Source organism: Haliaeetus albicilla, chromosome 8 (assembly GCF_947461875.1).
Source record: "Haliaeetus albicilla chromosome 8, bHalAlb1.1, whole genome shotgun sequence".
In the NCBI taxonomy this organism is placed as follows: Eukaryota; Metazoa; Chordata; class Aves; order Accipitriformes; family Accipitridae; genus Haliaeetus; species Haliaeetus albicilla.
The window spans coordinates 17,291,349-17,318,213 of record NC_091490.1 but is presented as its reverse complement, the minus strand read 5'-3'; the positions used below and the strand labels follow the sequence as shown (position 1 = coordinate 17,318,213).

Below are 26,865 nucleotides of genomic sequence, written 5' to 3'. Positions count from 1 at the left end.
TTTTCAACAGAGAGAACACAACTGTTTTCATTTTTCAAGGGTGATTAAATACACAAGTTACTCAGCAGATAGCCATATATGCCTCAGCACATTTGAGCTCCACAGGTGTTGGGAACAGAACCATATGGACTTCTTTAAGTTTTACATTTCACGTTTGGTTTTGGTTATTCAAATAACGTGCATTACACCTGCATCAGTTCACAATAAGTTTATTTTATGTGAAGAAAAGCTTTGCCATTAATGAAAAATTTCAGTAGAAAACAGTACCTCCTGCTTTCAATCTAGATTACTCAAAAGTAGAAGCTTGTATTAGTGAAAACTTCAGTAGAAACAAATCTGTAGGAAACATGTTCTTGGCACATGAAGTAAAAGCTTTAAACACATTAAGTTTGAATAGAGTATTTACCATGCAACCATGCTGGCAGAAAAGCCAGTTTGTAATGGCTGGTATTTGTCCCTCAAGACAATAACATGGAAGACACTTAAACCTGCTTACAGAACATTAATTGTATATAAATATGTGTCGCCATAATTGACAGTCTTTATTCAGGCCAACCATTTAGTTCAGCAGTTCTAAATAAGTAATAGGCACTTTGCCTTTCTGATTTCCCCTTTCACCCATCAGCCAGTCTGAATCCATGCCAGGGATACTGTACACTGTTATCACCTAAAAAAACCAGAAACACATAATTATAACCTTTCCTTGCCTGGAAAAAAATTACAGTCTACCTTCATGTGATTTCCAAGGTCTTAGAATTGAGATTAACCAAGTTATATAGAGCATTTAATATGAGCATCCACGGAACTTAATCTAGTGCTCATAAAAATTATTTCACTGGTCCATTGAAAAGAAGTAGATATAGTAGAACATTTTAAAGTCCCTTTTTTTTCCTGATGAAATTTTATTAATTACTCTTTCTTTTCTATTTTTTTATCTATAAATCTTGTATATTGCTATCAACTTTAACAGGCAATTAAATGAAAGTTTGTTGGATCTTCAAATGCATGACAAAGACAGACGGTGTTGATGTGCTACATCTTAACAGAAATCTTAGGTCACAGCTTCTACCTAAATCACTGCCTAGATAAGAAAAAAGTCAAATAGAAATGTTTAAGTAATGCACACTGAAAAAAACAAAAAGTCTGAAAATTTTTTTGTGGATGGTCATCTTCAGGGTTAAGCTACAGTCACATTACCAAGTGGAACTCTGTTCCAGCACTCTGCTTTATTGTATATCTCCGCCTGCTTTGCATAGACTCTCTGACTTAACAGCACAATTGAATTGGAAAGGGAATAAACACAGCACAACCATCACCATCAAAACAAGAAGCAGTTGTATTTTCATATTCTTCCCAAATTGCAGTATTTAATGTTTGAAAGACTAACTGTATCGATAACAGTGCTAAAGGTGTAGTAAAAAGTAGACAGCAGAATTGCACCTTGATTGTCTAGCAAATGCTCTTGCAAGCTAAGCTGGTGTAACAAATGTTAATTCTCACTACAGAATATTAGGGTATATAAGTACAGGACAACGCTCTAAGAGTACTATTGAAGTTTAATTAAAAAAATCAACTACACAGATTTCTTGACGTAGCACATCTTCGCTGGCTAGTCACAAGCATTCCGATTTTACTTTTAAATTATCAAAGTACATAGAAAACACTTACCTCATCTGCAAGTAGTGATAATTCACTGCTGTTTGCAGCATCATAATCATAGAGAACTCTAGCTTTTCTGCTGCCACTTGATGACTTCAGTTCACTGATGCCTGAAGTAACTATTGAATTGCTTACTGAAGTCAATGAAGCAGAGGCTGAGGCTAAGACTGAGGGAGTAGAAACACTCTGCACAGGAGTTGAGGAAGACTGATTATTGTTAGAGAGGAAAGTAGATGGAAAGCTGTGGGAGAAAACAAAACGAAAAGACTTGTGAGTGAATCAGTTCTACATGGGGAGTTATACATGCCTCCATGCCTAAATTAGCATTCTTGCTTTTATCAGCTACAGAATAAACACCAGTAGACAGTAGTAACAGAACAGCACTGATATTTGTATAAACCTAAATAAAGATACATGTTCCTGACCTGTAGTATAAATCAAACCAATATACTTTAAAAGAAATACTAACACCTTAAAAAAACTTGGTAATTGCCTCTTAAAAAAAAAAAAAAAAAAAAAAAGGCAAAACCAGGAAAGCACTGTTGGTCAGACTTAATTCAGACTGTATTTTAATCAACATTTCTTTTGACAGCTCTGCCAGTAAAAGTAGCCTCCACCTCCTCCTGCTTATTCCTCAATTATGTGGCTACACAAAAGATTGCGCTGGTGAACCAGATCAGGGAATTATGCGGGTTAAAAACACAGCCTCCCTCTGAAAGAAGAAGAAAAATCACACCTTTTTTTGTAATCTAAATCAGTTCTTTGATTCAGCTAACTGCAAGCTGTAAACCAAAAATATTTCTTACACTAAAGATGAACTTATATCAACTTAAGCCCCTCCTTTCTAGGTCAAGCTGCTGCTTGTTCTATTGCCAGCTGTAGTGCTTGCCAGACCCTTCTATGAAGTCAATTCAACTCATTAACCCGCCTGGAAAAAAAAAAAAAAAAAAAGGGTAAAAAAAAAAAGTGTATAATCTTCTACTAAGTTAATGAGCTGAATTACTAAAAACTGTGATGAGAGCCAGAGCAGATACAAGGGAAAGGACAGAATAACATGGCTGAAAAGTGGAAGGAGCAGAAAGAAGAACACAGAAGCAAGAGATTTCAGGGCAGTGGAGTAGGGGGAATGGAAGAGCAGGGGGGGGCAATGATGAGCTGTGAGATTGTCTCATGTCACTCTGCCCTACAACCTGGGATGCAGTTCCATGGCAGACTAAACTTATTTATTTAGCAGTTGATGTAGTCAATTCTTTGTCCCTTTGCTGCCTTACTTTGTTCCAGCACTCATCTGATTGTACCTTAAAAGCAGGTCAATGAAGGTTTTGAAAAGTGGTGGAGCTGATGAAGTAAAAAAGGGTCAGCAAGTAGAACACAGACTGAGTCAGGATGACATGGAACTGTAGCTGCATTTCCTTCCATCCTTTTGACTACACATCAACTAGTCAGTCAATTCCCACATATAACTTCTACATACTTTTTCATTAACACCTGGGGTGTTGACATATTACCCTCCCCCCCTTTTTTGCCTACTCTTTTGACATAACGAAGATCTATTCATATTGTGTGTATGAATCTGTCAGAAAACACAGTCTCGTCTCATCTCATCCCTTCCCACCTATGCTCCCCAGTTAAGTTCTTCTTGAAGATGCAGTTCAGTGGCAACTTTAACCATATAAATCAAGATCAGTATATTCCCACAACAATGTCTGCAGCATTACTGGTGCTCATATAATCATAAAAGGAGCTAGTTTAGGGAGCTGATGCAGGTGAAAACTAAATCTATCAATACAGCAACTAATTTTTGGATCACGTGGCCATGAACATAGGTGGAATTAAGGCAGCTCAAGTCTGTATTGGCTGCAGCAGTACTGCACACAAGTTTACAGTTTCACACGATACTTAATCTGGTAAATTTACACTGCCACCAAACAGGGTGGATCCACTCCTCTACTCCTTTTTTGCATAAATGTTCATTCTCTGTCATTTGAATCAGATCTAGCAATCTGTTGGCTTTGAGTTGTTTCAACAATCTGATCTAACAAAAATCATCAAGAAGATTGCTAATTGTCCATCAGAACAGCTTGTTAAACAAGTTCACCTTGCAGGCATGCTATTGTTATATCTGACTGAAGGGAAACAGCAGGAATATATTATGAAGGACAGAACTAGCCCCTTCACAGTTAGACTGAATTGCATATAAGAATTGGGTAGACTTTCAGGAGACTGGTGTGAGTTTAGTTAGCAGTTTACTACTGTCAAAACAAGGAAGGCCCACTTCCCCCTCTGGCTTACCTTCACTTCATTTGATCATAAAGACCTGGTTCAACTCACCAAGAAGACTGCAACTCCACCAAAAAAAATATTTTTTTTTCATTTGCCAGATTAGTTTCTCAAACCAGTTCACCATGTTCGCTGAACAAATCAAATGAGCAGAACAAAGGGAAGAAAAACTAAACCACACTTTTTTTTTTTTTAGAGATAACTCAGCTGTGCCTCACGATATATTTATTACTTGATTAGTTGGCAGAGGGATTTAATTTTAAATGACAATCAGCTGTTTCTCAATATTGCTAAATTACTGTTTAGTACACTGCTAAACCTGTTAGCTGTTAACACAGTAATTACTTGTAAATCATTCTGCTCAATTCAAAGGGTCACTGGTTTGTACAGGTAGTGGAAAAGAAAGCCAAAGCTTTATAACTGCTGTGTCAATCAGTAAGTAAAGCATTAAGTCCTGTTCTTTTTGCAAAGCCACATGTAGGCATCTTACTGGAAAACTTCAGCTATACGGAGGTTGTCTGGGATTTGTTTTGAGCACTTGAACAGCAGGAGTTTCACAGCTTGTAGAGTAGGGGACTAGTAATGGATAATTTGAAAAAAAAAAAAAAAAAAAAAATGATGCCAAAGCTTAGGCTTTGCTGTCAGGGAAGCTGAGAAAATTCAGAGCAAAAGCAGTTATCAGCAAGAAAAGCAGCCAGAGTACCAGGATATTTGAAATAGATTTGTTTAGTTCCTTCTGAGGAACTAAAAAAAAAAAAAAAAAGAAGAGAGATTGCTTTTAACCCGGGAGATTTGATTCTTTAAGCAGCCCCACTGGAGGGGGAGGCAGTAGAGGGATAAGCAGCTGGTGCTGCACTGAGGAGAAACACCCATAAAACTATGTCTATTTTTATAAAGAGAACTGAAGTTTTTTCCCCCACCTTCCCTACAGCTGACTCTGGAAAGTACATCAGGAAAATCAGTACTCAGCTTTGGAACTTGAATAGTCTCAGTGTGAACCAGGTTAAGGTTTATGCCCTAGATTCTGACCCAGGTAAAACATATAGTATGCAACTATTCTGAGAACCAGGTTTCTGTTTCAAGCAACAAACCATCCCACTTAGAGGCTGAACACTTCTGGTCCACCAACAACTTCAAAATAAAAATAAGTCCCTCGCAGCTCTTGGCTTTCATATGAAAATATGGCACAATGTCATTCTTAGATGTGTGAAAAGAACATGTGTAACTCAGCACTATATATCCCTTGTTAACCAACAGAGTGCTGGCAAATACCAGTAAAATCTAGCTGAGCTGCCTAAACTATTTATTTGGTGCTATATCTGTCTACGCATAACATAGAAAGAACACTACCCATATCCTGCTTGTCTGTTTATTTAATGCAAGTGCTATGCACTATATGCCTATAATCCCAGGAACTCTTCCAAAGCATGGAGCGCAACTTGAGACCCTGTCCCAGTGCTCTCTTACAGTTCAGTGGGACTTCCTTGCGCAAGGAAGGAAAGACACACCCAAGATTTAATACCATTACTGTTTAGTCCACACAGGCAGAGAAACTCATTTGGCTGTTTGAGGCATTTAGGATTTTGTAAAGCTTCCATTCTTCTGGTCTTCTAGCAGTCATAGTGATTTTATCAAAAACTACTAATCGGATCACAGCCACAGAAAGATAAATCCTTCTGTTTTCCTAAAGGCAGTATTTTCTTCAAATATACTTTTTTATACCTGGTAGCAGTTTACACAAATTTTAAACAAAGACAGCTGTTCTGGACATGCTGTACATCCTAAATCAAGAGATTTTAAGAGGAATACATTTTTCCTTAGGTTAAGGTATTATGCTTAAAGCTTTCTATACAGATTTTAAAAACATTCTCTCAAAATAGTTGTGTAAATATACTTCTGTATAATAAATATACTAAATAGACTTAATTTCTAATTTAAGAGACACTTGTCCTTAATCCAGTAAATGTTTCTTTTCAAGCTATCAATTCTACAACTTGCATTTATGCGCTACCAAAAAAGATGTGGCTTTTTTTTGAAATCACAGTTTTAAACTGAGGAAAGGAAATCAAACGCCACAGGAAGCTGCAAGTCAGGAAAAGGACACAACTCAATAACACTTTTGTTTTTACTTCCTTGTCATGAAAAACATAAACAGAGATACTTTATAGAGACAGTTATTTAGAATAGACACTACAGTAAACTTCCAAGTACAGACAATCCTTCAATGCATATGCGCACCTAAAGAATGTGGTCTGGTATAACCCTAAGAAAGGGTGATTTGTGAAGAAAAATTAGAATAGGGAAACTTTATGAAAAATAAGTATGTAGATCCTTTATGAAAAGTAAGTATGTAGATCTCTACATCACCACCAATCACACAAAAAGGACTATGAACACAAACTAATGTCAGACAGTTTCTTCTCTTAATTTAAAAATACTAAACCCACTAAACAGTAAAACCAGACAAACTAGCTTATTCCACTGTGAGTGCTTTGGATTACTAATTATAGATATTATAAATTACATTTCTCCCTAGATACAATACCCATGCTGGCAACTCACTTACAGTGGAGAATGCAGTTTCATTGAAAATCAGGTAGTACCCTGTAGCAAATTAAGATGTAACAGGAATTTACAGGCAGTACAAAATCTTTTCCCACCTTGTATAGTGGTTTTGTAGCATGAAGCATAAGAAAACTGAATGATTACAAGTAAATCTCTAGAAATTCCTTTTTGTGCCATTAAATGAGGTTACCATGGGCTTACCTTCCTCAATTACCAAATACACAAAATCTCAGTAAATCAACCCTCAAAAGGCATTAGTGCTGTGTGTAGGCTTAGGGAAGTAGTTGCACTGTGGTAATTACATATTAATTACCTGAGAATAGATATATTTCCTTTCAGTCCAGCATACCTGTGTGTTCACCACTTATATCTGCCTAAGTTTTCCTACTATTCATAAGCACTTAGAAAAAAATGGTTTTTTCTGAAGTTTTTACAGTGTTACTACCTTCCAAGTTGCTTCTGGAGATCCAACATGTATTGGTAACATTGTGCATAATAAGTCATCTGAGCTTCAACAAAATCATTCAGACAGCGAAGATGATGTGCCTACAATACAGTAAAGAATCCAAGTTTTTAGTCTGTAAAAATACTATACTGCATTAGAATATCTGGTCTCCTAGTCAGATGCTAATTCCAATATTAGCATATAGGGATTTATGCCACATACGCACAGTGCCTGGATTTACCACTGAAATGGGATAAAAAGTTACAAAAATTAACATATTTGAGCACAAAAAATAGGTGCTGTACAAGCATCATGCCATTTACCTACGTTGTTTCCATAAGAGAATAAATATTTTAGCACATTTTTGTAGTTTCAACATTCAGTTGATCTGATGAATAGGAAACTGAGTTTGAAGGATAAAAATGAAAGATCCTGCATGCTTAAGGTTAATGGGAGAGTAAAGCCAAATTCAGTGGATACTTAACTAGAATTCAAAAAATAAAAGAACATGCTTTGATGCTTTAACACACTTAAGTGAAAACTTGTAGCCCAAAGATCCCAAGCAGCTTACTGTAGTTATTTTTAGAAAGTGCCCTGATTTTGACTTTCCCCCTATACCCCTTTTGGGTACTCACATGTGTGCTGCTGATTCCTTCCAGCAGAAGTCTGGTAATCTCTGCTTGACGGTCAAATTCACTCTGAGTAATTCGTACTTCCTGTTCAGACTAAAAGTAAGGATGCACATTAAGTATTTGTACATTGCACTCTGTTACACTTTCCGACTTCAACAGTTCCATTTGATTCTCAGCTACTCATACAAATGCATTAATCACAAGCTTAGGTATTTGAAATGTGCTTTTTCTTTGCAGACCTTTACTAGGCAAAAAGAGTAATTGCATTTGGGGTTCAGAAATGTTGAGGCCCTACGTACACAACAAACAGTTTTATCATCAGACGCCTACCACGTAGAGTCAATATATGCAAGAGGAAGGCATTTTTCTGCCAGCGGTATTACGCCACCTCTCCCAATAACAAACCAAGTGTTCATTGGCACAACAGTGTCTTCACCAGGGCTTCTGTCAGTATAGTAGTGTGTATTGCGTTTGCATGGCAAGGTTTTGGTAGTGGAAGGGGGCTACAGCGGTGGCTTCTGTGAGAAGCTGCTGGAAGCTTCCCCTGTGTCTGACAGAGCCAATACCAGCCGGCTCTGAGACCGACCCACCGCTGGCCAAGGCCGAGCCCATCAGCGATAGTGGTGAGAACATGTAAGAGAAACAGCCCTGCAGACCCCCAGGTCAGCAAAGAAGGAGGAGGAAGGGGATGCTCCAGGCGCCGGAGCAGAGATTCCCCCGCAGCCCGTGGGGAAGACCCTGGTGAGGCAGGCTGTCCCCCTGCAGCCCAGGGAGCTCCACGGTGGAGCAGATATCCACCTGCAGCCCGTGGAGGACCCCACGCCAGAGCAGGTGGGTTCCCAAAGGAGGCTGTGACCCCGTGGGAAGCCCGCGCTGGAGCAGGCTCCTGGCAGGACCTGCGGATCTGTGGAGAGAGGAGCCCACGCTGGAGCAGGTTTTCTGGCAGGACTTGTGACCCTGTGGGGGACCCACGCTGGAGCAGTCTGTGCCTGAAGGACTGCAGGGCGTGGAAGGGACCCATGCTGGAGCAGTTCGTGGAGAGCTGCAGCCCGTGGGAAGGACCCACGTTGGAGAAGTTCATGGAGAACTGTCTCCCGTGAGAGGGACCCCACACTGGGGCAGGGGAAGAGTGTGAGGAGTCTGCCCCTGAGGAGGATGAAGCAGCAGAAATAACGTGTGATGAACTGACTGCAACCCGCATTCCCTGTCCCCCTGCAGTGCTGGTGGGGGGCTAGGTAGAGAATTTGGGAGTGAAGCTGTGCCCAGGAAGAAGGGAGGGGTGGGGGGAAGGTGTTTTAAGATTTGGTTTTATTTCTCATTACCCTATTCTGGTTTGATTGGCAATAAATTGAGTTAATTTTCCCTAAGTCAAGTCTGTTTTGCCCGTGACGGTAATTGGTGAGCGATCTCTCCCTGCCCTTATCTCAACCCACAAGTCTTTTGTTATAGTTTCTCTCCCCTGTCCAGCTGAGGAGGGGGAGTGACAGAGCAGCATTGGTGGGCACCTGGCTTCCAAGCCAGGGTCAACCCACCACACAGTGGCAGCCAAGTACAATGTAAATTTTTTCCATATTTTAAGTTAACAGGGCTCTGACCAAATAATTTAGGGTAAACCTCAGATTATTTTTGTCAGGTAACTTCATGGCCACCAGCTGTACATAAATATTCAATGTTAAGAGGGTATTTCATAAATTAATGTCTCATACTGGCCACCAAGCTACTACAACCATTTCTGGAGCTTGTAATTGAGGTCTCTTTAAAAATAAATAAATCCGAACTATAGCAAATGTTCTAACTTCAATTAGAGTAAAATTTCTATTAAAATGATTGGATTGAAGTTTCATATTTAAATAATTAAAATTTATTCCATGTTACATGTCATTATCAGCATTTTAAAAATAATTTGACAATATTATAGCAGTTTTAAAGGACTTCCATCTAGCACAAGCCAAAATTACTTTAGAGTACTTGGGGGGGGGGGGGGGGGGGGGGGAGCGTGGAAGGACTCAAACACACAAATACATAAAAATGTGTTGTAATATCTAAGATTTACTGTTCCAAGACAGAATGTCCTCAGCCTGGAATCTGGACTATCTTGCCCCAATGCTTATATGCATTTAGTAGCTTGTTTCTAAAAAGCAAACCCAAAGGCAAAAATCTACATTAAGTCCAAGACACAACAGTTACTGTTCTCAACAAAACGGAGTAAGAAAATATATTTTCAGGAAACTTCATGAGGTGATACTGATAGGCTATCAGTTTCAAAAGGATTTTATGTGTTTGCAAACATCCTGTTCTTGCATTCCGCTAATGTTAATCAATATGAAAAGTTGCATGGAAGGATCTTAATCTCAGAAATGGGCACAGAAGAATGATGCAGTTACCCAAGAAATATTTTTCCATCTGAAGTCACTGCAGCTGGGAAGGCTTACACATTAATTAAACAGTGAGGAAGCAGCTATAGACTACTGTGTGTTTCTTAAAACTGAGATAGCAGTGTATGTATCAAGTTACAAACTAATTAGGTTTTCAAAGTTTGTTGAGGCAAGACTCTTTGCTTGGAATTTTCCTATTAAATCTGTATTAATATCAGTGAAATCCATCTGGCAGTCCCTGAGAGAAATGTAAGAACAAACAGAAGAAAAAAGCAGATCTGATAGCCAAGAGGGGAAGAAAAGCATTCCCTTCTGTATTAGCAACATTTTCATTTCCTTTAAAAAAACCAGCAAATTCATAGGTAAACCATTTATCTGAAGATAAATAGTCTAGTCTCTTGCTTCTCTGAAATCAGCAGTTGCTAACATGTTTCTTTCTTCCTGCCAGCTAAGTAAATACATGAGAATAGGAACTCATAAGAACGGGAAATATCCATCAGAATAATTCTATCTGTTTCAACAATATTTTAGCAAATCAACTATTTTCTATAAGAAAAGGCAAAGCAAGTAATGTGGTAATATGTATTAACTTAGCCAGTACAGAGTGACTTTAAATACACTGCTTTAAAAAAGCCTGATATACTGGCTTTGTACAGATTTACATAAACTGAACTATGTGATGATGTGTTTAATCTGTTTTGCCTATCCCTATTTTCAGTACTTCTAGGTGAACAGTAGCAGGACAGCGTATCTACTCTACACCTTACGGTAAAGGTGAAAACCAGCCAACTTTCAGTCTGGGAAGTTTATGGCCTGATCACCTTAGTTTCTGAACAGAATGAAGAGCTCAACATACAAGCCTAAACTTTCCAGTGACCCCCAGCTGCAGTCATATTTTGGTTTTAGAACAACTAGGAGGCCTCACTGGTTATCTCCCATGAAGATCCCTCAAAATGGTACTTGCTCCTCAAGTTCAGAATATGAACCCAGTGTCTGAATATGAACATTCAGAAGTTCATAATCTCCCCAAATTTCACATAAGAATGTGACCTCTCAGAAATACTGTGCAATCCTGTAGTGAAAGGGTAACACACAATCATAAGAGCATAGGAAATAAAATCACCTTCCTAACGTCGTTTTATTAGACATGCTATTAGCAAAACAGTGATAATGGATATATTCTTGCTACCCAATATAGCTGTGTCTCCTTGTCTCCTTCGTAGCAAAAAGAGAAAAGCTCCTCTTGATGCTGAAAACCAGTCTAACCTCAACATGCTGAACAGATGCTAAAAGCCTCTGCTCTTCCCCTTGACTGCACCAGACACCTCAGAAGATTCCTAACAAAATTCATGTTTATAAAGTGTGTAATATCGGTACCCACCCTATGTGTTTTATAGTACGGTATTTAACATCCTCTAATTCTACATTTCAGAGGGGAAGTTAAACTGAAGAAAGTTTGTCATTGACACCATGCAGACCTTTTGTTCTAACTCAAAAAAACCCCGTAATTGATCTAGAGATCACTGGACAGTCCAAAATCCTTGTTGGGACATTTCTTAGATGTAAACTGAAAACATCTATGAATCTGTTTCTCCAACTTTCAAACACAGAAGGACAGATTGCCTTTAGAAACCTGGATGAATTACTGTTTATTTGGCAGAACATGTATGTTGCAGTTTCTTCTCAATAGTTTCTGCTTTTAAAAAAGGGAAGCTTGAATTATGTAATTTGTTACAAGATTTAAAGCTTTTAGTCTCCTTTATGCTATGGTTAAGCACTTTTATTATTTCTTTTTCTCTCCAAGACACAATCTGTTAGATTTCACTATCCTTAAAAGTTGCTTGTCATCATCTCTGAAAAGCAAATAGTTCTATTCATCATTGTCTTACAGATTCAAGATTAGTTTTCGTTACAGCAATACTGCTTCCCTGCCATCTTTTTCCCTGAAACAGTACCAAGTACTCCAGCAGACAGGTTTGCTGCTTCCAAATTTTTACTTAAATAGTAAAATAATTCTCAAACTTTGGGATCAAAGCTGACCTAACCCTCCTTTTACAGTTCAATCTCTAAATTCTTTCTTCCCCCTAAACTCTCACACTCTACACATATACTCCCCTGTCTGCACCATAACTCGGAGAAACCTGGAACAGAAAAAGCCTTCGTTTATTTTCTCTCACAAGCCCAAAGATTTCACCCAAAGCTCCATGTCCCAGCTTCTAATAGCAATTCCCTACACCTCCCACAGCTGCCTATCTAGTCCCCTTTTAAGAACCATACAAAGCCCCTGCCCTCCAGCTACCCTTACTTTCTATTGCTACCCTTAACTTTTATATCCCCTCCTCTATAGAAATCCCCTAAGAAATTTCTTCTTAACTGTTAGCACAGCCTCTCACAGCCTGTTCCCAATACTGCTTTGTCAGAGCCAGTAAGCCTGATAACAGCCCTTCTCATGGCACTGGAGCAGCTGTTGCCTAACACGCCATTAGCTCCACTGAGTTTGTCCTTGTGCAAGGGATGGCATGACAAGAGAAGGGTGCAGCCCCCATCTCAAGGATAATGCTGTATTTATGAACCAGCCTTCAGTCCACGTACAGTTTTCAGATGTGCCTACCTCCTAACTTCAGTTGCTTAAGGTAAGCACAGCATTCTCTAGTGACACTGGGAGAAAGACGTGAAACAAAAAAAACCCAGCAAAACAAAACCCCTCCAAAACAGAGTTTGCTCTGAATTTCTTGCATGCACTCCAGCATTTTAGTTACTGTTCCATGTTCTGGGTAAAAGTTGAAGAACAGTGTTTTTCAGGACAGTTTAGATTACTTTCTGAAAATCTTCAGATAAGCTAATTCTTAGGAGGTCATTTTTAACAGGATGCCATACCAGTAAATTTTGAGACAAGTCCTGTAGTCTTGTCACATGAGAATCATATGGTACTAAGTGACAGTTAGCCAGAAACAGCTTACTATAAAACAAGCCCCAGGCATTGTTTCACCAGTGGAGTTAGAAAAGCCCCAGAGGGAACAAGTGTATTCTGATGTAATGCATCAGGCTGCCAGCATTAGATTGAAATCAACAACATGCAATATCCTTTATTACATTAGATCAGCACAAGTTATGGTTTCAGAATTCTGCAGTTTCTAAATTGTTTACTTACTTTTGTCACCTCCTCAGCCCATATCTAGTCAGCATTAAGAGTAGGGGGGAAAAAATAAAAACATACAAACTTGAGACATTGGTGGCACTTTAATACAGGATGCAACCATACTTAGGCTTTTAACTACTTTCCTGTCCTCAGAACTTCACAGGGAATTGAGGAGTGCTATAAGTCAGTTGCCCAAAGCACTTCATGTACAATGAAACTACAAAAAGTATGGATAGCACTGTATCTGTGAAATAAATTAGATACTGAAGAGTATGAGACTCGTAGAACTTCTATGTTACAAGAATCTATTTAAAACAGGCTATTACAACAGAAGACATAACTACTTAGAAAATTACATGAATGAGACAAACTAAATTACCTTATGGAGGAATTTAAGTTACCTTAATGTGTTAAAATATTGGAAAACTATGGAAAGCTATTCTCATTTTAACACCATGTTAAGTAAAGACTGAAACAGACAAATGAATGATTTCTCTTGCTAATTCCATTACTGGTTTCCTATTTCACAAGCATTCTTACTGAAACCTAAATTTAATTTAAAATGCTACAGAGGTATCTCAAACTGAGTATTAAAGTAGTAGCAAGTAGTACAGCAAAACCATACAACTGCAAGGAATTTACTTCAGAAATTAATTACTGCAGTTTGCTGTCCCAATTCACTCTTGTAATGCAGTTCTCCTTTAACCTTCATTTTCTGCAGTTCTAAGATGACACAATCAGGACTTCAGTAGGAAGAAATGTGTATAAAGGTTGCAGAAGCAATTTGTAACAAACAAGTTTATTCGCTCTTTTATCTGATCATGACTGAGAAATCTGGAACACTAATTGAGATGAGACCCGCTATGCTGTGCAGATCCAAGACCCAAAGCAGGACAGGCTGAACAGCACAGTCTATGTTGTACATAATTAATTAACCCCTTCCTTTTCCACTTTCACAATTATGGTGCTAAAACCAGCTGCATTAATGAGTGTTGCAACAAGTTTAGGATATACTGTACTCTAAGTTAAGCCATTAATTTATTAATTCAGTTTTGATTATTTGTGAAACATTGCTTGAAGGGAATAATTTCTACTTATTCCTGGCTATTTCACATAATGCACTCCTACTCATATTAAAAAACCAGGAGAATGAAATAATTCCTTTCCCTCCAATGGGTGAAATTAATTTCAGAAGTGATAAAAAAAAAATCAACTCCTTTGCATCCTAATTCATAAACTCATAGAAATTAGAATATAATGCTGTATACTTCAGATTATCAGAAATATTCTGATAAAAACAACATCTGATGTTGTACTGACATAAGTGTATTTAGTACACTATACCAATCCAGTTTGGAATGGAAAACATCTGAAACAAGACCAAATGAGCTGGATAGCAAGAGGAAACATTTGATAGGAAAATGAATGAACACAGGAGGCCAACAAACCTTTAGCCATTTTACATGCAGCAAGTTGAGCACGTAAGAGACATTTACCATAATGTTATTCTCTTCAGGCTGAGAGGTGTTTAGTTGCTTAAGTGCATAGATAAAAGACAAAAGCAAGTTACAACACTGAATATAGCAGATGACCAGATTATTGGCACAAAACACTACAAGTTTAAGCTAAGCAAGACTGTGAACAGAATACAGATACACAAAACTGTTTAGATTTCTATTTTAAATACTGATCTAAGCTACTTCAGTTGTATAGTAAATATGGAAGAATGTAATTTCAAATATTTAATTTTTTTTAAACACAGAAAAAAATAATCAAATATAGATACAATTTATCACTTTATCCTATCTAAGAAAGTAGTAAAACATAAAAGTTTGCATCATAACTCAATACACTTTGCTAACCTATCAGTTCAGCCCTGTTTGTCAGATATCTTCCTTCATAAATAAGTGAGCCAGCAGAAGATGAACCATTTGCATCACACCTATATCCAGGTTAGTTCTTATTTCTATATTGCAGAGGATAAAGTAGAGATGCAATTTTTTCACTTCTCTGAGAATTCTACAATCCAATACTTCTAAAACATGCACACTGCTGTTAAAATGTAATTAAAATTGAAGTATAGGCAAGGCAGTGAAGTAAGAGGCCTAGAGTTTCATACTCTACCAGCACTAAATCATTTGTGCATAAATCGGTGAATTACTTGCTATATGATTATTTAAGACTGGGCAAGTAGTAGCAGCAGCAACTGCCAATAATTTTGTCCAAGCACCAAGCTCTAGATATTACACTGGTGATGGAACTAAAACTCAAATTTAGAGCCTTTCTTTTAACACTAAGCTCAAGGGCAATTTCCTTATGGTCTTTCTATTGCTTTAGAAAGTAAGGTATATGCCTGCTACCACACCACAGAGGAAGTTAATAATGAAAATACTGTTTTTGTTTGGAAACTTAACTATGAACAAATACAAGCAAAGGAATAGTTTACTATCCATTGCTTCTCTATTCATTGCTTCCAAATTCCACTACTAGCTGACCAAAACCCTACTTTGCTCTCCATTGTTAGTCTTACAAATTAAGAAAGCTCGACAAGTAGAGAAGTAAACTTTTTGCATAAAATTTACATAATGTAAGGAGAAATGCATGCATGGACTTAGAAAATACAGACAATTTAAATACAGGGACAGTGTGCATGACATGGAGGATTGAGACATAGAAGCAGAACTGTCAGGTAGAGATGACATTGTTTTTTTAGAAGGATCACCATCCCAAAGATGCAAGGTGCTTCATCTACAAAGCTCTGTCTCAGAGATGATGCTCCTAAGATCTTTCAGGACGGTGACCCATTTAGAAAAGCCAGGAAAATATGACAGTCCTGCTTCTGCCTCTTCATCATGTACTCTGTCCCTGCATACTTACATTGCCTGTACTCCCGCAGCATCCGCGCACATGACCCCTGCTGCATTAACCCTTATGGGAAAAATCACTTCACTACCCATCATTACCTGCTGCACTTTTCGGAATGCAGTCAAAGGATAGCTATGAAAAATACTATAAGCGTACTCTGCTGAAATTGCATGCATTCAATCATCTATTCTTCCATTTAGAGGTGTTTTAAGAGTTTAAAAAGCAACAGCTTTTTAGTTTATAGTAATTTTAATCTCCTTGAACAAGCATTTCTTGGGGGAATAAGAATCGTTAAGAGATGCGACTTTTAAAAAGTCTCACCCTGTTTGGTGGTGTGAAATAGTAAACAATATAGAAAGAGTAAACTACAAATATTTGATATAGAGAAATGAAGTATAGATAGGTTCATCAGTTGGAAGTAATTATACATATGCTTCAACACTTGTAGAGGTTCAAATGCCAAAACTTGACCTCTGAATGATTTGTGTTTACAACCATCTTGGCAGATTGTAGCAAGTCATTTTTGGCAGTATAGGCTCATCTAGTACAGAACAAGGGGAGAATAGTTACTTGAGTCAAGTAAGTTCAACTTGATGGAACATCTAAAAATAGATGACCAACACCTTGATCAGCAATTTGCTTTTGTTTCCTTGTGTTCCACTGAGGCATTTCTTATAAAGTATCATCTAGAAAAATAGTGAGTGTAAGAAACTAGGACTGAAAACATAATCAAGCAGTCGAGTTTATAAATATACACCAATAAGTTTAAAAGTAATGGATGAATTAAAAAAAAAAATTCTACTTACTGCAGCTCGAGCTTCTGCAACTTTTGCCTTCTTCAATCTGGTTTTTGCTGCATCCAAATCTAGTCTTTTATTTTGTAATAGTTTACGTTCTTTCTGAAAGTGAGTTAGGTTAGTTTGTGAGAATAGGTACACATACTCAAAAGCAAAAGCCTGTCTACTTGGAAAGTTTTTAATGACGTATCAAGTGCAAAAAGGTTCTTCAGCTGAACAGAGAGGCAGAATTAGACCTTAATTATTCTCACACATTTTATACTCAAGATACATACTTTTAATAGAACAATAGTTACAAAAAGCAAGTTTTCAGAATTATTTTGATTTTACCTGGTCAAAAGGAAGGAAAATACACTGAAGGCACAAATTCTACCTGAGTTTTTCCTACATTAGTTTGAAGAAAGCAATAGTGCACAATTATCTACTACTTCATTTTTAAAATTTACAATTACAATTGGTGTGAAATGCTGAAGAATGCACAATTCAACTTACAGTAATAGTTTTGTAGTCTCCTTCAATAAAGTTTCTCAGGGGAGTGAGAAAGTTTATAGCAGAAGTTTGAATTAGTTCTCTGTCTGCTGTCCCAATACGCTTCTGTGTTTCTCCACATTTAATAAGTGCATTTCCTGCAAAGGAAAAAAATGTTAGCTTCATAGTAATTCAGGCAGGTGGTTAACAAAACCGGTTTCTACAGGCAGGAAAGTTTAGGCCAGCAGTTTGAAAGATAAGCCAATGCCATCACAAGGGCTTTCAGAAGAAATCCAAACCAGCTACAAAAAAAAAAGCCACAAAAAAAACCCCAACAAACCAAAAAAACCCAAACCCAACAAACCCAAACAACACCACACACCCCGCCCCCAAATAAACAACCACCCAAACCAAACAAACCCACACACCAAACCAAACAATTTTTATTAACAACAGTGACAGGTCAAGGCAAGATTTTAATGAGAACAGACACAGCATTGTAGACGTGGCACCAACTATGGCAGCTCCATTGTGAACACCTATTCTAGAACCGGATATTGTACCTACTTATTTTAATCCAACAACCTCCTCCCCTGATACCATATTTTTGTTTAAGTCAAGAGTAGTTGGTAGCAAGGAAAAAGCTCATTTAGCTACTGGAAAATAATGTGCTTATCCCTGCCCCCATCTACTCCAACTTCTAAATATGCATTTGTACATTAACTGAACAATACTTTGAAATTTGGTTGTGAGCTAGGTATTGAAACTGAAGTTAGTGTATCAAGAATATAGTTATTATTATCATGTTTCAACAGACTGACAGGGCTGAGTTAGAAAAGACACTAAGTTTTCAGAGAACTAAAATATTTTGTGTCACCATATGAAGGCTAATAGCGTATCTATCTTTATGATAATAGATTTTACTTGCCTGAACTCTAAAAATTCTGCAAGTTAAGGGATAATGTGCCTGTAAGTACAACTTTATTTGATGTTAAAAAGCAAGACTTGAGGCTGATGATCAGAAGGAAGGCCACAGATAACGGCATAAAACCACGTGGAAGTAAGAGGAACAAAGCCTGCCATTATTGATTTTGTGTCCATAAGTCTTCTATAAAACATTTACCTTTTTTTTTTAAGTGCACTTTCCTTCTTTTGAAAAGGAACACCATTATTTCCAGATATAAAGAACTCATTCTTCCCAGAACCAAAGTTTTACCTCCCACTGCAATTTTGAAGAAAGCAACTAAAGAGAGCTAACTCAGACTTTGATTGCAGACTATATTATATACATAGACACCTATGCATTTCAGTTGGTTAATAGATTTAGCTGTTAATTTAACTTATCAGGAACATTAAGAGTCTTGTTGTAGAGAACACTAGAATTACACTTTCTAACTAATGCCAGGGTAAAAACATTAGATATAGCACCCCCAATCCCCTATCATAGGTACATAAATTTGCTGGAGAAGGAAGAAAATTTAGATTATGTTCTACACTCTCATCTTTAGCAAAATATATAATAAGAAAAGCAGTAGTACTGTAAAGTTAGAGAGGCTTCTTTCTAAAGAAGTTAATTTCAGATAACATTTTCACTCCACAAATAAAATGCATAAATGTTGTTAGATGTGCAAGTGTGTTCCTTTAACGAGGAAACCAAATTCCAGAATTATTCGTTCTTGTAAGAAAGTTATCCATCCACAAAGACTGTTATCATTCCAACAGCAGGTTCTATTTCTAGATTTGGATAGAAACCTCATAATTGACCTCCTAATGCTCAAAGTTATACAGCAGGTCATCTCAAACTGATACAAAAGTAATCGAATTGTTTCATCTAGAGGAAGACAAGAAATATCATTTTACATTGTTAAGAAAAATTAGAGCTGTGCATTTTTCCCCTTTCATTTCCGCAATACAAGACATATCTTTTACTTCTACTTACCATAGGCTGTTCCTGGGCCAAATTCATTCCCAGCATCAATCATATACTGGCCTAGTAACTCTGGATTATTCATGCGACTTGGTGCTTTACGGTCCAGCTTCTCATAGACAAATTCTTCTATTCTGGCATCTAAAAAAATGTTTATTTGAAATAATTACTGTCATTCAAAACACAAGTTAGAAATAGTAACAAACAAACAAAATTCAAAATCCAAACATTAAACTCAACATTAAGTGAACAACATTAAGCTGAAGATACTGTTGTTGGCAACTGATTTTATTCCATGTTTGTCATGCTATGTTCAAGTGTTTCTTAGAGTCACCTGTGAAAGTGAAAAATTATACTCTTCCTCTCCCTTCTATCAGCATATTTATAGTTTTTCAAAATTTTGTCCAGAAGTCTTCCCTGTAAGAGCATAATAGAACACTACTTCTTAACAAAACCAGTCTTTTTGCCCCCTCCAGGAAAAAGTTGTGAAAATCATTCACTAGAATTAAAAGCGTAGGAATTAATTCAACAACTACTGTAGGTTCCCTGTTAAGGTATTCTGAAAGTTTGGTAGCCCCAGAAATTATATCCTCTCTTTCCAACTTTCCCTGCTTCCTTGAAATGCTTTGAAAGATACCACTAAAGATACTAGAAAATGTTTCATTTTGTATTCCCATCTTTCCTTAGTTTGAGCAGCAAAATTATCAAAAAAACCTGTCATGACTATATGATCATTAATATCCATCCATTTCTCGTAATATTAAGCCACAGTATGCTTCTTGGGTGAAAAAGCCTCACAGACATAAGCAGAGACACTGTTAATTACAATAGCAAACTCCTCAAATACAACACCCAATTTCCCTGACCAACTGTTTTGACTTCGTAACTAGCTCACTTTATTTATGCTGTCAGTATGAACCAATTTCAGCCTGCAATAGTACAGACAACCACAAAGAAGCTCTCCAATGAATAAACCTGCCACTTTGATGCAACCAAAAATAATACTATTAATTAGACAACTTTCATCAGCACTGGATTAAGTTACTCTCTCATGAAGGTTACCAAAATCAACCTGACAGAGACAAACATGGGTACCAGCACATTCCCTGGCACCAAGGGTGAACTAAAAATTATCCAAATTCATTGGTTTTAATTTAATCTATCCATAATATTTATTTTTGACTAAATGACAAAAGAACTGAAAAGTAATCCAAAATTAATGGACTATTACATGGGTCTGACCTAAAGGTACAATTAAAAATGTGACTGAAAGGCATTTTTCCTCTCCAAGACACAGTTGCTCTATTAACAACCAAAAGAAGCTCTCTACAGCATGTGATAGTCCTCCCAAGTAGGCTGCCAAAAAGCTGAAGTTACATTCACTGATGAAGACCACTGCTTAATGCTGAGTATCTTTACACATCAGAAAATTGACCGGTCAGCATAACTGAGATACTACCATACATTATCATTCAACTCAATCTTCCTCACACAGTTCTACCTGCCTTCAGTTAGTGATTCGATATTCTACAATTACAAGTTTCTGAAAAAGTCAATAGCTATTACAAGTACTGAATTAAATGAACAAGATAACTATTTCCTCTGGTCTAGACAAAAGTTGAAACTTGAGCCAGAATATTCTTTTAGTTCTATTGCATCCTTCCCACAGGATTAGTTGTTTTGGTTTTTATGTTTGTTTTTTAAATACTGCTTTTATGGAACTAAAGTTCCATCCTTTATAGAACTAAAGGATGCAACTGTCTTCCAAAATAATACTTCTAAGATAAGCATTATAAAGAATTTATCTATTTGGCATTAGAGAAGTGCTATCAGTGTATGGTTTACCTGTGCTAATAAATACTAACTCAGTACATCATTACAAGGAGAATATTTATGTTTTCAGTGCAGAGGTATTAGCGGTATTATAATTCTATCATTTGAGCGAACATAAAGGAGGTTTCAATTTTTTTTTGGTAAAAGTAGTTCACCCAGTGACTAAAGACCAGGTCCTGACCTGAAATCTAGATCTATACACTAAGCAAACTCCTATAGCTGCCAACTCTAGTATAACTGTCACAAATGACACAGATAACTGTAGGATATAAGTCCGAAACTGATATCCTCAACATTACTACTCATAGCAGCAATTTAAGAAACAAATAAAATTAACACACCAGAAAACTACATTTCTTCCACCCATGGTTTTTTCTGTTATTGTTACAGTAAGAGATTCACCAGTGATGAAAATTTATTTGAAACTTTTGAATTGCCTAAGTATGCTGTATCAATCTAACCATTCTTTAGCAAAGGAATTGTAAAGACAGACATTTAAGTTCATCTTGCCTGCTTCAAGCTGAATTGTATGGTGCAGACAGTTTAGAGTAATGAAATAGTAATGAAATTTCTTAAGCCACTGCATCTACCCCATGAAGAACTTCAGAGTTCTTACAGCTACCTAAGACTTCTGGAATTAGAGTGGGAAAATCAATTAAACTGGAAACACCTCAAAAACCAGTCAGCCTGAGAACTGACCAAAGTATGGAACCAATGCTATAGTTTAAAGAGCTCTGTCTAAAGTTTTTCCCATTTGAAGGGTTACGGAAGTACCAGCAATTGGTACAGTGCCTCTGATTCTCAGTAGCTCTTCAAAATGTGCTTTCCCTAACTCCAACCTTCGTATTTTAAAAATACTATGTTTAGTCATACCTTATGCAATACCTATTGCAGTAAACTTTTACATTAGCAGATCTATTAATTCAAAAGTTGCAAACAAAAACCTGAAGGGCTTCTTACTTGGATTTGGCTGCAATAGTACTTCCGTTTGTTTCATTATTTTTTCTGTCCACAATTTAGTGCATTCTGCTTTGCTGAGAAGGTTCTCCAGGTGAGCATCCAGTTCAGTCTTCTCTGCTTGACCAAGCTTTTCTTCCGTAAACTATGAGTTAGACAGGTTGAAAATACCCAGTTAGTTCACAGAAATAATTTCCCAGGACAAGTTTAAGACAGTAACTATTCATTCATATTTGTTGCAGATCATGTTTTCAAAGACATAACCCTTACCCAGTCATCAATAAAAATCTAAGGATATATTTGAAAGTTAAGTTCAACAACACACCCTTACTATCAGGAAAAAAAAGGGACGGGAGGATGTTAATCAGACCAAGATGAGGAAGGTAATTTACAACATTATGAAGAAATCCTCTGCTCTACTTGGTACCGAGAGTTCTCATTTGAAGCATTTTGTCCAATTTTGGCTTTGAAACACAAGCCAAAAGGAAAGAGGTCAGCAGTAAGGAAGACCATTAAAAGATTACTTCAATCTTGTATATCTTATAATTAATCTTGTCCCTTCTCCCGCAGTAAAACCTGAAGACACAACAGATTCTCATTGGAGCTACCTTTAATGTGTTTCAAAAAATGTTATCCTGCCCGCAGCACACAGAACAAAAAGCAGTGAGTTGAAACTTCAGCATGAAGATTTAAATTAGAATTTGACATTAGAGAAAACTTTTAAAGACAAGGATAAAAAGCTAAAATAGACTTCTCTGGGAAGTTTTGGAATATATATCTTTGGGGATGGGGTGTGTTTTGCTCTTTAGAATAGGACAAATTAACGTTTTGATGAACTATTTAGATATGTGATCCTGTTATGCCTTACAGAAACAGAAAGATGACCTCCGCTGTTCTTTTCCAAGCTGTGTTTTCAGTGACAATGAAATACAATGTAACTCCATTTAGCTAAGTAAATCCAGCAGATGATTCATTTCAGTTGATATTAAATTCATGACAACTCTTATTAATCCACAAGCAGGTTGTACTTCAATCCCAGTTCTCTGGGAGAGGGGGAAGCCACACGTTTCACATCAGGGAACCAAGCAAAACCGGAACTGAGGGTTTTGCCTGCCTCTCTTTAGAGCAGGCATGTTCCTCATGACAATGATGATCTCACCACTCCACAGCCTGTTTAAAGTCAGGCATTTTCAGAAGAACCTGGCTTATGATTAAATCCCTAACAAGCTTACCAATTAAGAACATAATAGGACTGGAAGCATTTTTGACTGTCAAACTTCATTCTTAACAAGTTCTTTGGTGGGATATTTAAACTTGCAGTAAGAAACAAGAATACAATACAAGCAAATTACATTGTCCAAGTTTGTTTAAATGTCTATCAGATGTAAAATAAAACCAACTTTGATAGCATGCACATCTAAAGTCTAAATAAATGCTAGAGCATTTCCAGTTCTACATAAAAGCAAACTGCCTTCGTGAGAAAGTTCGGTTGCAGTATAGGGAAGAATGGAGTTTATTTATGGATGTATTACTATGACCGTTTAAAAGGCTCCTTAAAAAAGATGTCAGGTACTCTAAGTTGTTCTCAAAAACTTTGTACAAATTCATCACAATAAAATATTAATGGTTTTGAAATGATTTTTTTACTAATTACAGAGAAGAGTATTTGTATATAAAATGGGCTTTCCTATTAATATTTCCACAAATCTTCTCAGCAGTGTGAAGATTGCAATGTTAGATTTGACATATACACTTAAAGGAAAAACTTGATTTTAGCAATACTGAGCAGCATGGTAAATAATAGTTTCCAGCATCAGTTCAATGCAACAATGCTGCCACTGATTTCCCATCTCAGCTACCCTGAAACCTAAATTTGAACTGGTCTTTCTGGTTTATGTCCTTTTTCAGACATTACTCTGTCACTTAAGGATAAGAACAAAATAAGGAAGGTGGTGCTATGAATCAAGAATTTTTCTTCTGCTTAGAAAAAGTGTTCCAAGATAGGCAGATACTAATGATTTTCTACTTTGATTACAGCTCTAGGAGTTTTGTTTTCATTTTTATTAAAGCTTAAAACATGTCATACTGAGATACTTAATGTAAGCACTTGATGGAATAAATCATATCAGTAAGACATCTATCTTTATTAAATTTAACTATCTTTATTAAATTCAAAATATATACAAAAGTTGCCTGAATATGACCAGCTAACACAGAAGGAAGTTGTACCATTTTGTATACAACTGGGTTATCTCAGCCCAATAGACATTTCAAGTCTACACTGCAAAATTACTAGAAGGAGAAATTACATTAAGATAAGCCTCTAACTTCAGGTAGAAGTCATGAACAATAAAAGTGTTTCTGCTACCAAAGAGTAAAAGGCCAGCTCGCTCCCGATCACTAAGCAGGCAGCTTGTCAATTACACAGCCTGGCAAGAGGAAGGACTCCCACTCTTATTACTATACTCTACAAAATTATTTATTTTGTCTCAAACATCCCTAACTATAATCATTCACTACTTTGTTCCACAAACTGCAACTACTGCAAGACTGACTGAGAATGACTCCTTCAAGCATTTTCTGCCTGCCAGAAGGAAGGGTAGACTTTGGATGAAGATGGCCAGTAAGCTTGATTTTTCTGTAAATTACTAACTAGAATATGTCAGTCTGAACACAGTATAATCTCACCCACAGAAGGGACAAGTTTCCTGGAACATGAATATCAGGTAGTTGTGGGTAAAACAGCCCCAATCCCTTTGTAACAGAAAAGTCTGACAAGGCTGAGAAACACTAACAAGATGTTCACCATCTTACAAATTGAAATGGAAATTTTAAGTGATTTTCCTACATACCATATTATGCTGCTGAACTGTTTCATAGGGTTTGGTGGGGTTATTTGTTTCTAATATCCCAAAGCAACTAGTGTCATGTCATATCACATCATCTGGTGATGCCTGAACATAAGAGTTTATCTCAATATACAGAACTGTAATTTTTACTAGAGGACACAAAATCTACACCCAGATTATATTTTAAAATAATCCACAAAATTAATCAATATTATGTGTAGGCCTTACATAGTAACTTTAAAAAAAAACAGGGGAAGCAACAGTAGCACAGAGAACATGAGTTAGTTTGTAAGAACATGTTAGGGATTTGCTCCTCCCCCTCAATGGCTTCATTAAACTTCTCGTTTTAGGGGAAAGTAGCAGCTGGTAGAGCAAAATTACTACTTCCACATTTCCACTGAATTTTAGTTTAGATTAAGCAGATAACTAATGTAGCTATTCAGATGTAAACAAACAATACAGATACCACATAGTGGAGTAAACCACAGTTCACACCACCTTTAAACCCTGACAGACTGCAAAAACCTACATTAGATCTAATGCAATAAGCTGATTTAAATGTAAAAACTCAAGAGATGAAATCACAACATCCCATCACAGGATCTTACAATAAAGGGTGAACTGCATCTCCTTTTTTTTCTTGTCCAGCAAGAAAAGGGAAAGGGGTGGAGGCTGGAAAGGAAGAGATGGTCTGGGAAACATGTAGACCTAGAAGCCGGGGGCGGGGCGGGGCGGGGGGAGCATGGAAAGACCTCCATCACAAAGAGAAGCCACAACGACTGCTTTAAGTTCATTTAAATTTGAACAACAATGTTTTCTGACGAGTTTGCATTTTCAGAGCTCTGCTGTGCTGCTGATCATTGGTTCTGCTTGAATATTGAGATTTAGGGCAGTACATAAGACCGATCGGACCAGATAAGAAGTTTAACCACGTTCCAAACCTGACTGTGACCCAGCGAGAACTCAAGAGAAACCAAAGTGGATTACTGTGCACTGCTTGGATGTCCACCTCCCTACAGGAAATCTGTTCAGGTTTGATTATATAAAGAAAGGGGATTACGGCTCAAGACAACAGCTAAAAAACAAAAGCCAATTATAGTGCCCTTAGCGTGAAGAAAGGGGCAGGCCGATTCAGAAACAATGGGCTATCGAACAAGCTTAAAAAACGATACTAAAGCTCACACAAACCCCCAAAGCCTAAGCAGACAGATACTTTCACGTGTCACACCAGAGCTCGAATTTTACGATCAGGCAGCGGGATACATTTTCAGCAGCCAGTAAAAACGCCAGCTTACTTCAGGCGAGACACACCTTTGTCCTTTCCACGTATAAAGTCCGACCGTATCTCCCCGCAGCTAATGCCTGCCCAACTCGTCCCCCCCTAGCCCAGGAGCCTCCTCCCCTCTTTGCCTGTCCTGATCTTCGGCTACCCCCCCCCCCCGCCAGCCCCCCGAGGCCAGCTGTTTTGCAACCAGCCTGTCCGAAATCCCCGCGTCCTGCCAAGCCCGGGGCTAGCAGGGGACCCGCGGGGGAAGGAGCTGGCTTGAGAAGGAGGCGCCTCACAGCAGCGCATCGCTGCCCGGCCAGGCCAGAGATCTGGGCTCACCCCTCGCCAGCGCAGCCAGGCCTGGCGCTCCCTCAGAGCTGGAAGCCCGCGGCGGGCCCAGCCGCCGGCCCGGCCCGGCCCCTCCCGGCCGCCGCTCCCCCGGCCCAGGGCGGAGCCGAGCTCCCCGGCCAACGCCCCGCGCCGGGGCCAGCGGCGGCCCCGCGGTGCCGGCCCCGCGGTGCCGGCCCGCGGCCTCGCCCACCTCCCGCAGCTCGGGCCGCGGCGGCGAAGCCCAGTCCCGCCGAGGCCCCCGCAGGAGCGGGCGACCGGGGCCGTACCTGCACGGCGCGGCTCAGGAAGGTGCCCGCGTCGGCCGCCAGCTTCTTCACATTGAAGTCCATGATGTTCATCTTCGGCGGGGGAGGGGGCGCTGACTCAGCCCGGGCACCCGCGGCGGCGGCGGCAGCAGCCGCTCCGGCCCGTCCCTGTGGGGAGCCGCCGGGGGGCGGTGCCAGGCCCGGCCCGGCG

At 38.3% G+C, this 26,865-nt stretch overlaps 1 protein-coding gene across 5 annotated transcripts; it reads right to left on the bottom strand.

Annotated features, from left to right (window-relative positions):
* Window positions 1-193: 193 nt before the first annotated feature.
* SH3GLB1 (SH3 domain containing GRB2 like, endophilin B1) lies at window positions 194-26,865 on the bottom strand. 5 transcript variants are annotated; one of them, XM_069789145.1, is made up of 11 exons: window positions 26,676-26,865; window positions 21,946-22,087; window positions 19,165-19,293; window positions 17,250-17,383; window positions 16,767-16,859; window positions 14,544-14,630; window positions 13,108-13,131; window positions 7,585-7,674; window positions 6,950-7,050; window positions 1,669-1,900; window positions 194-667 (listed from the first exon to the last, which is right to left on the bottom strand). In XM_069789145.1, the coding sequence occupies exons 1-11, from the start codon at window positions 26,745-26,747 to the stop codon at window positions 560-562; spliced, it is 1,212 nt and encodes a 403-aa protein (XP_069645246.1). In that variant the 5' UTR covers window positions 26,748-26,865; the 3' UTR covers window positions 194-559. The 5 variants fall into 5 exon arrangements, with proteins under 5 accessions (XP_069645246.1, XP_069645247.1, XP_069645251.1 ...); XM_069789146.1 differs by having other exon boundaries at window positions 14,592-14,630; window positions 26,676-26,864; XM_069789150.1 differs by lacking the exon at window positions 26,676-26,865 and adding an exon at window positions 26,398-26,418.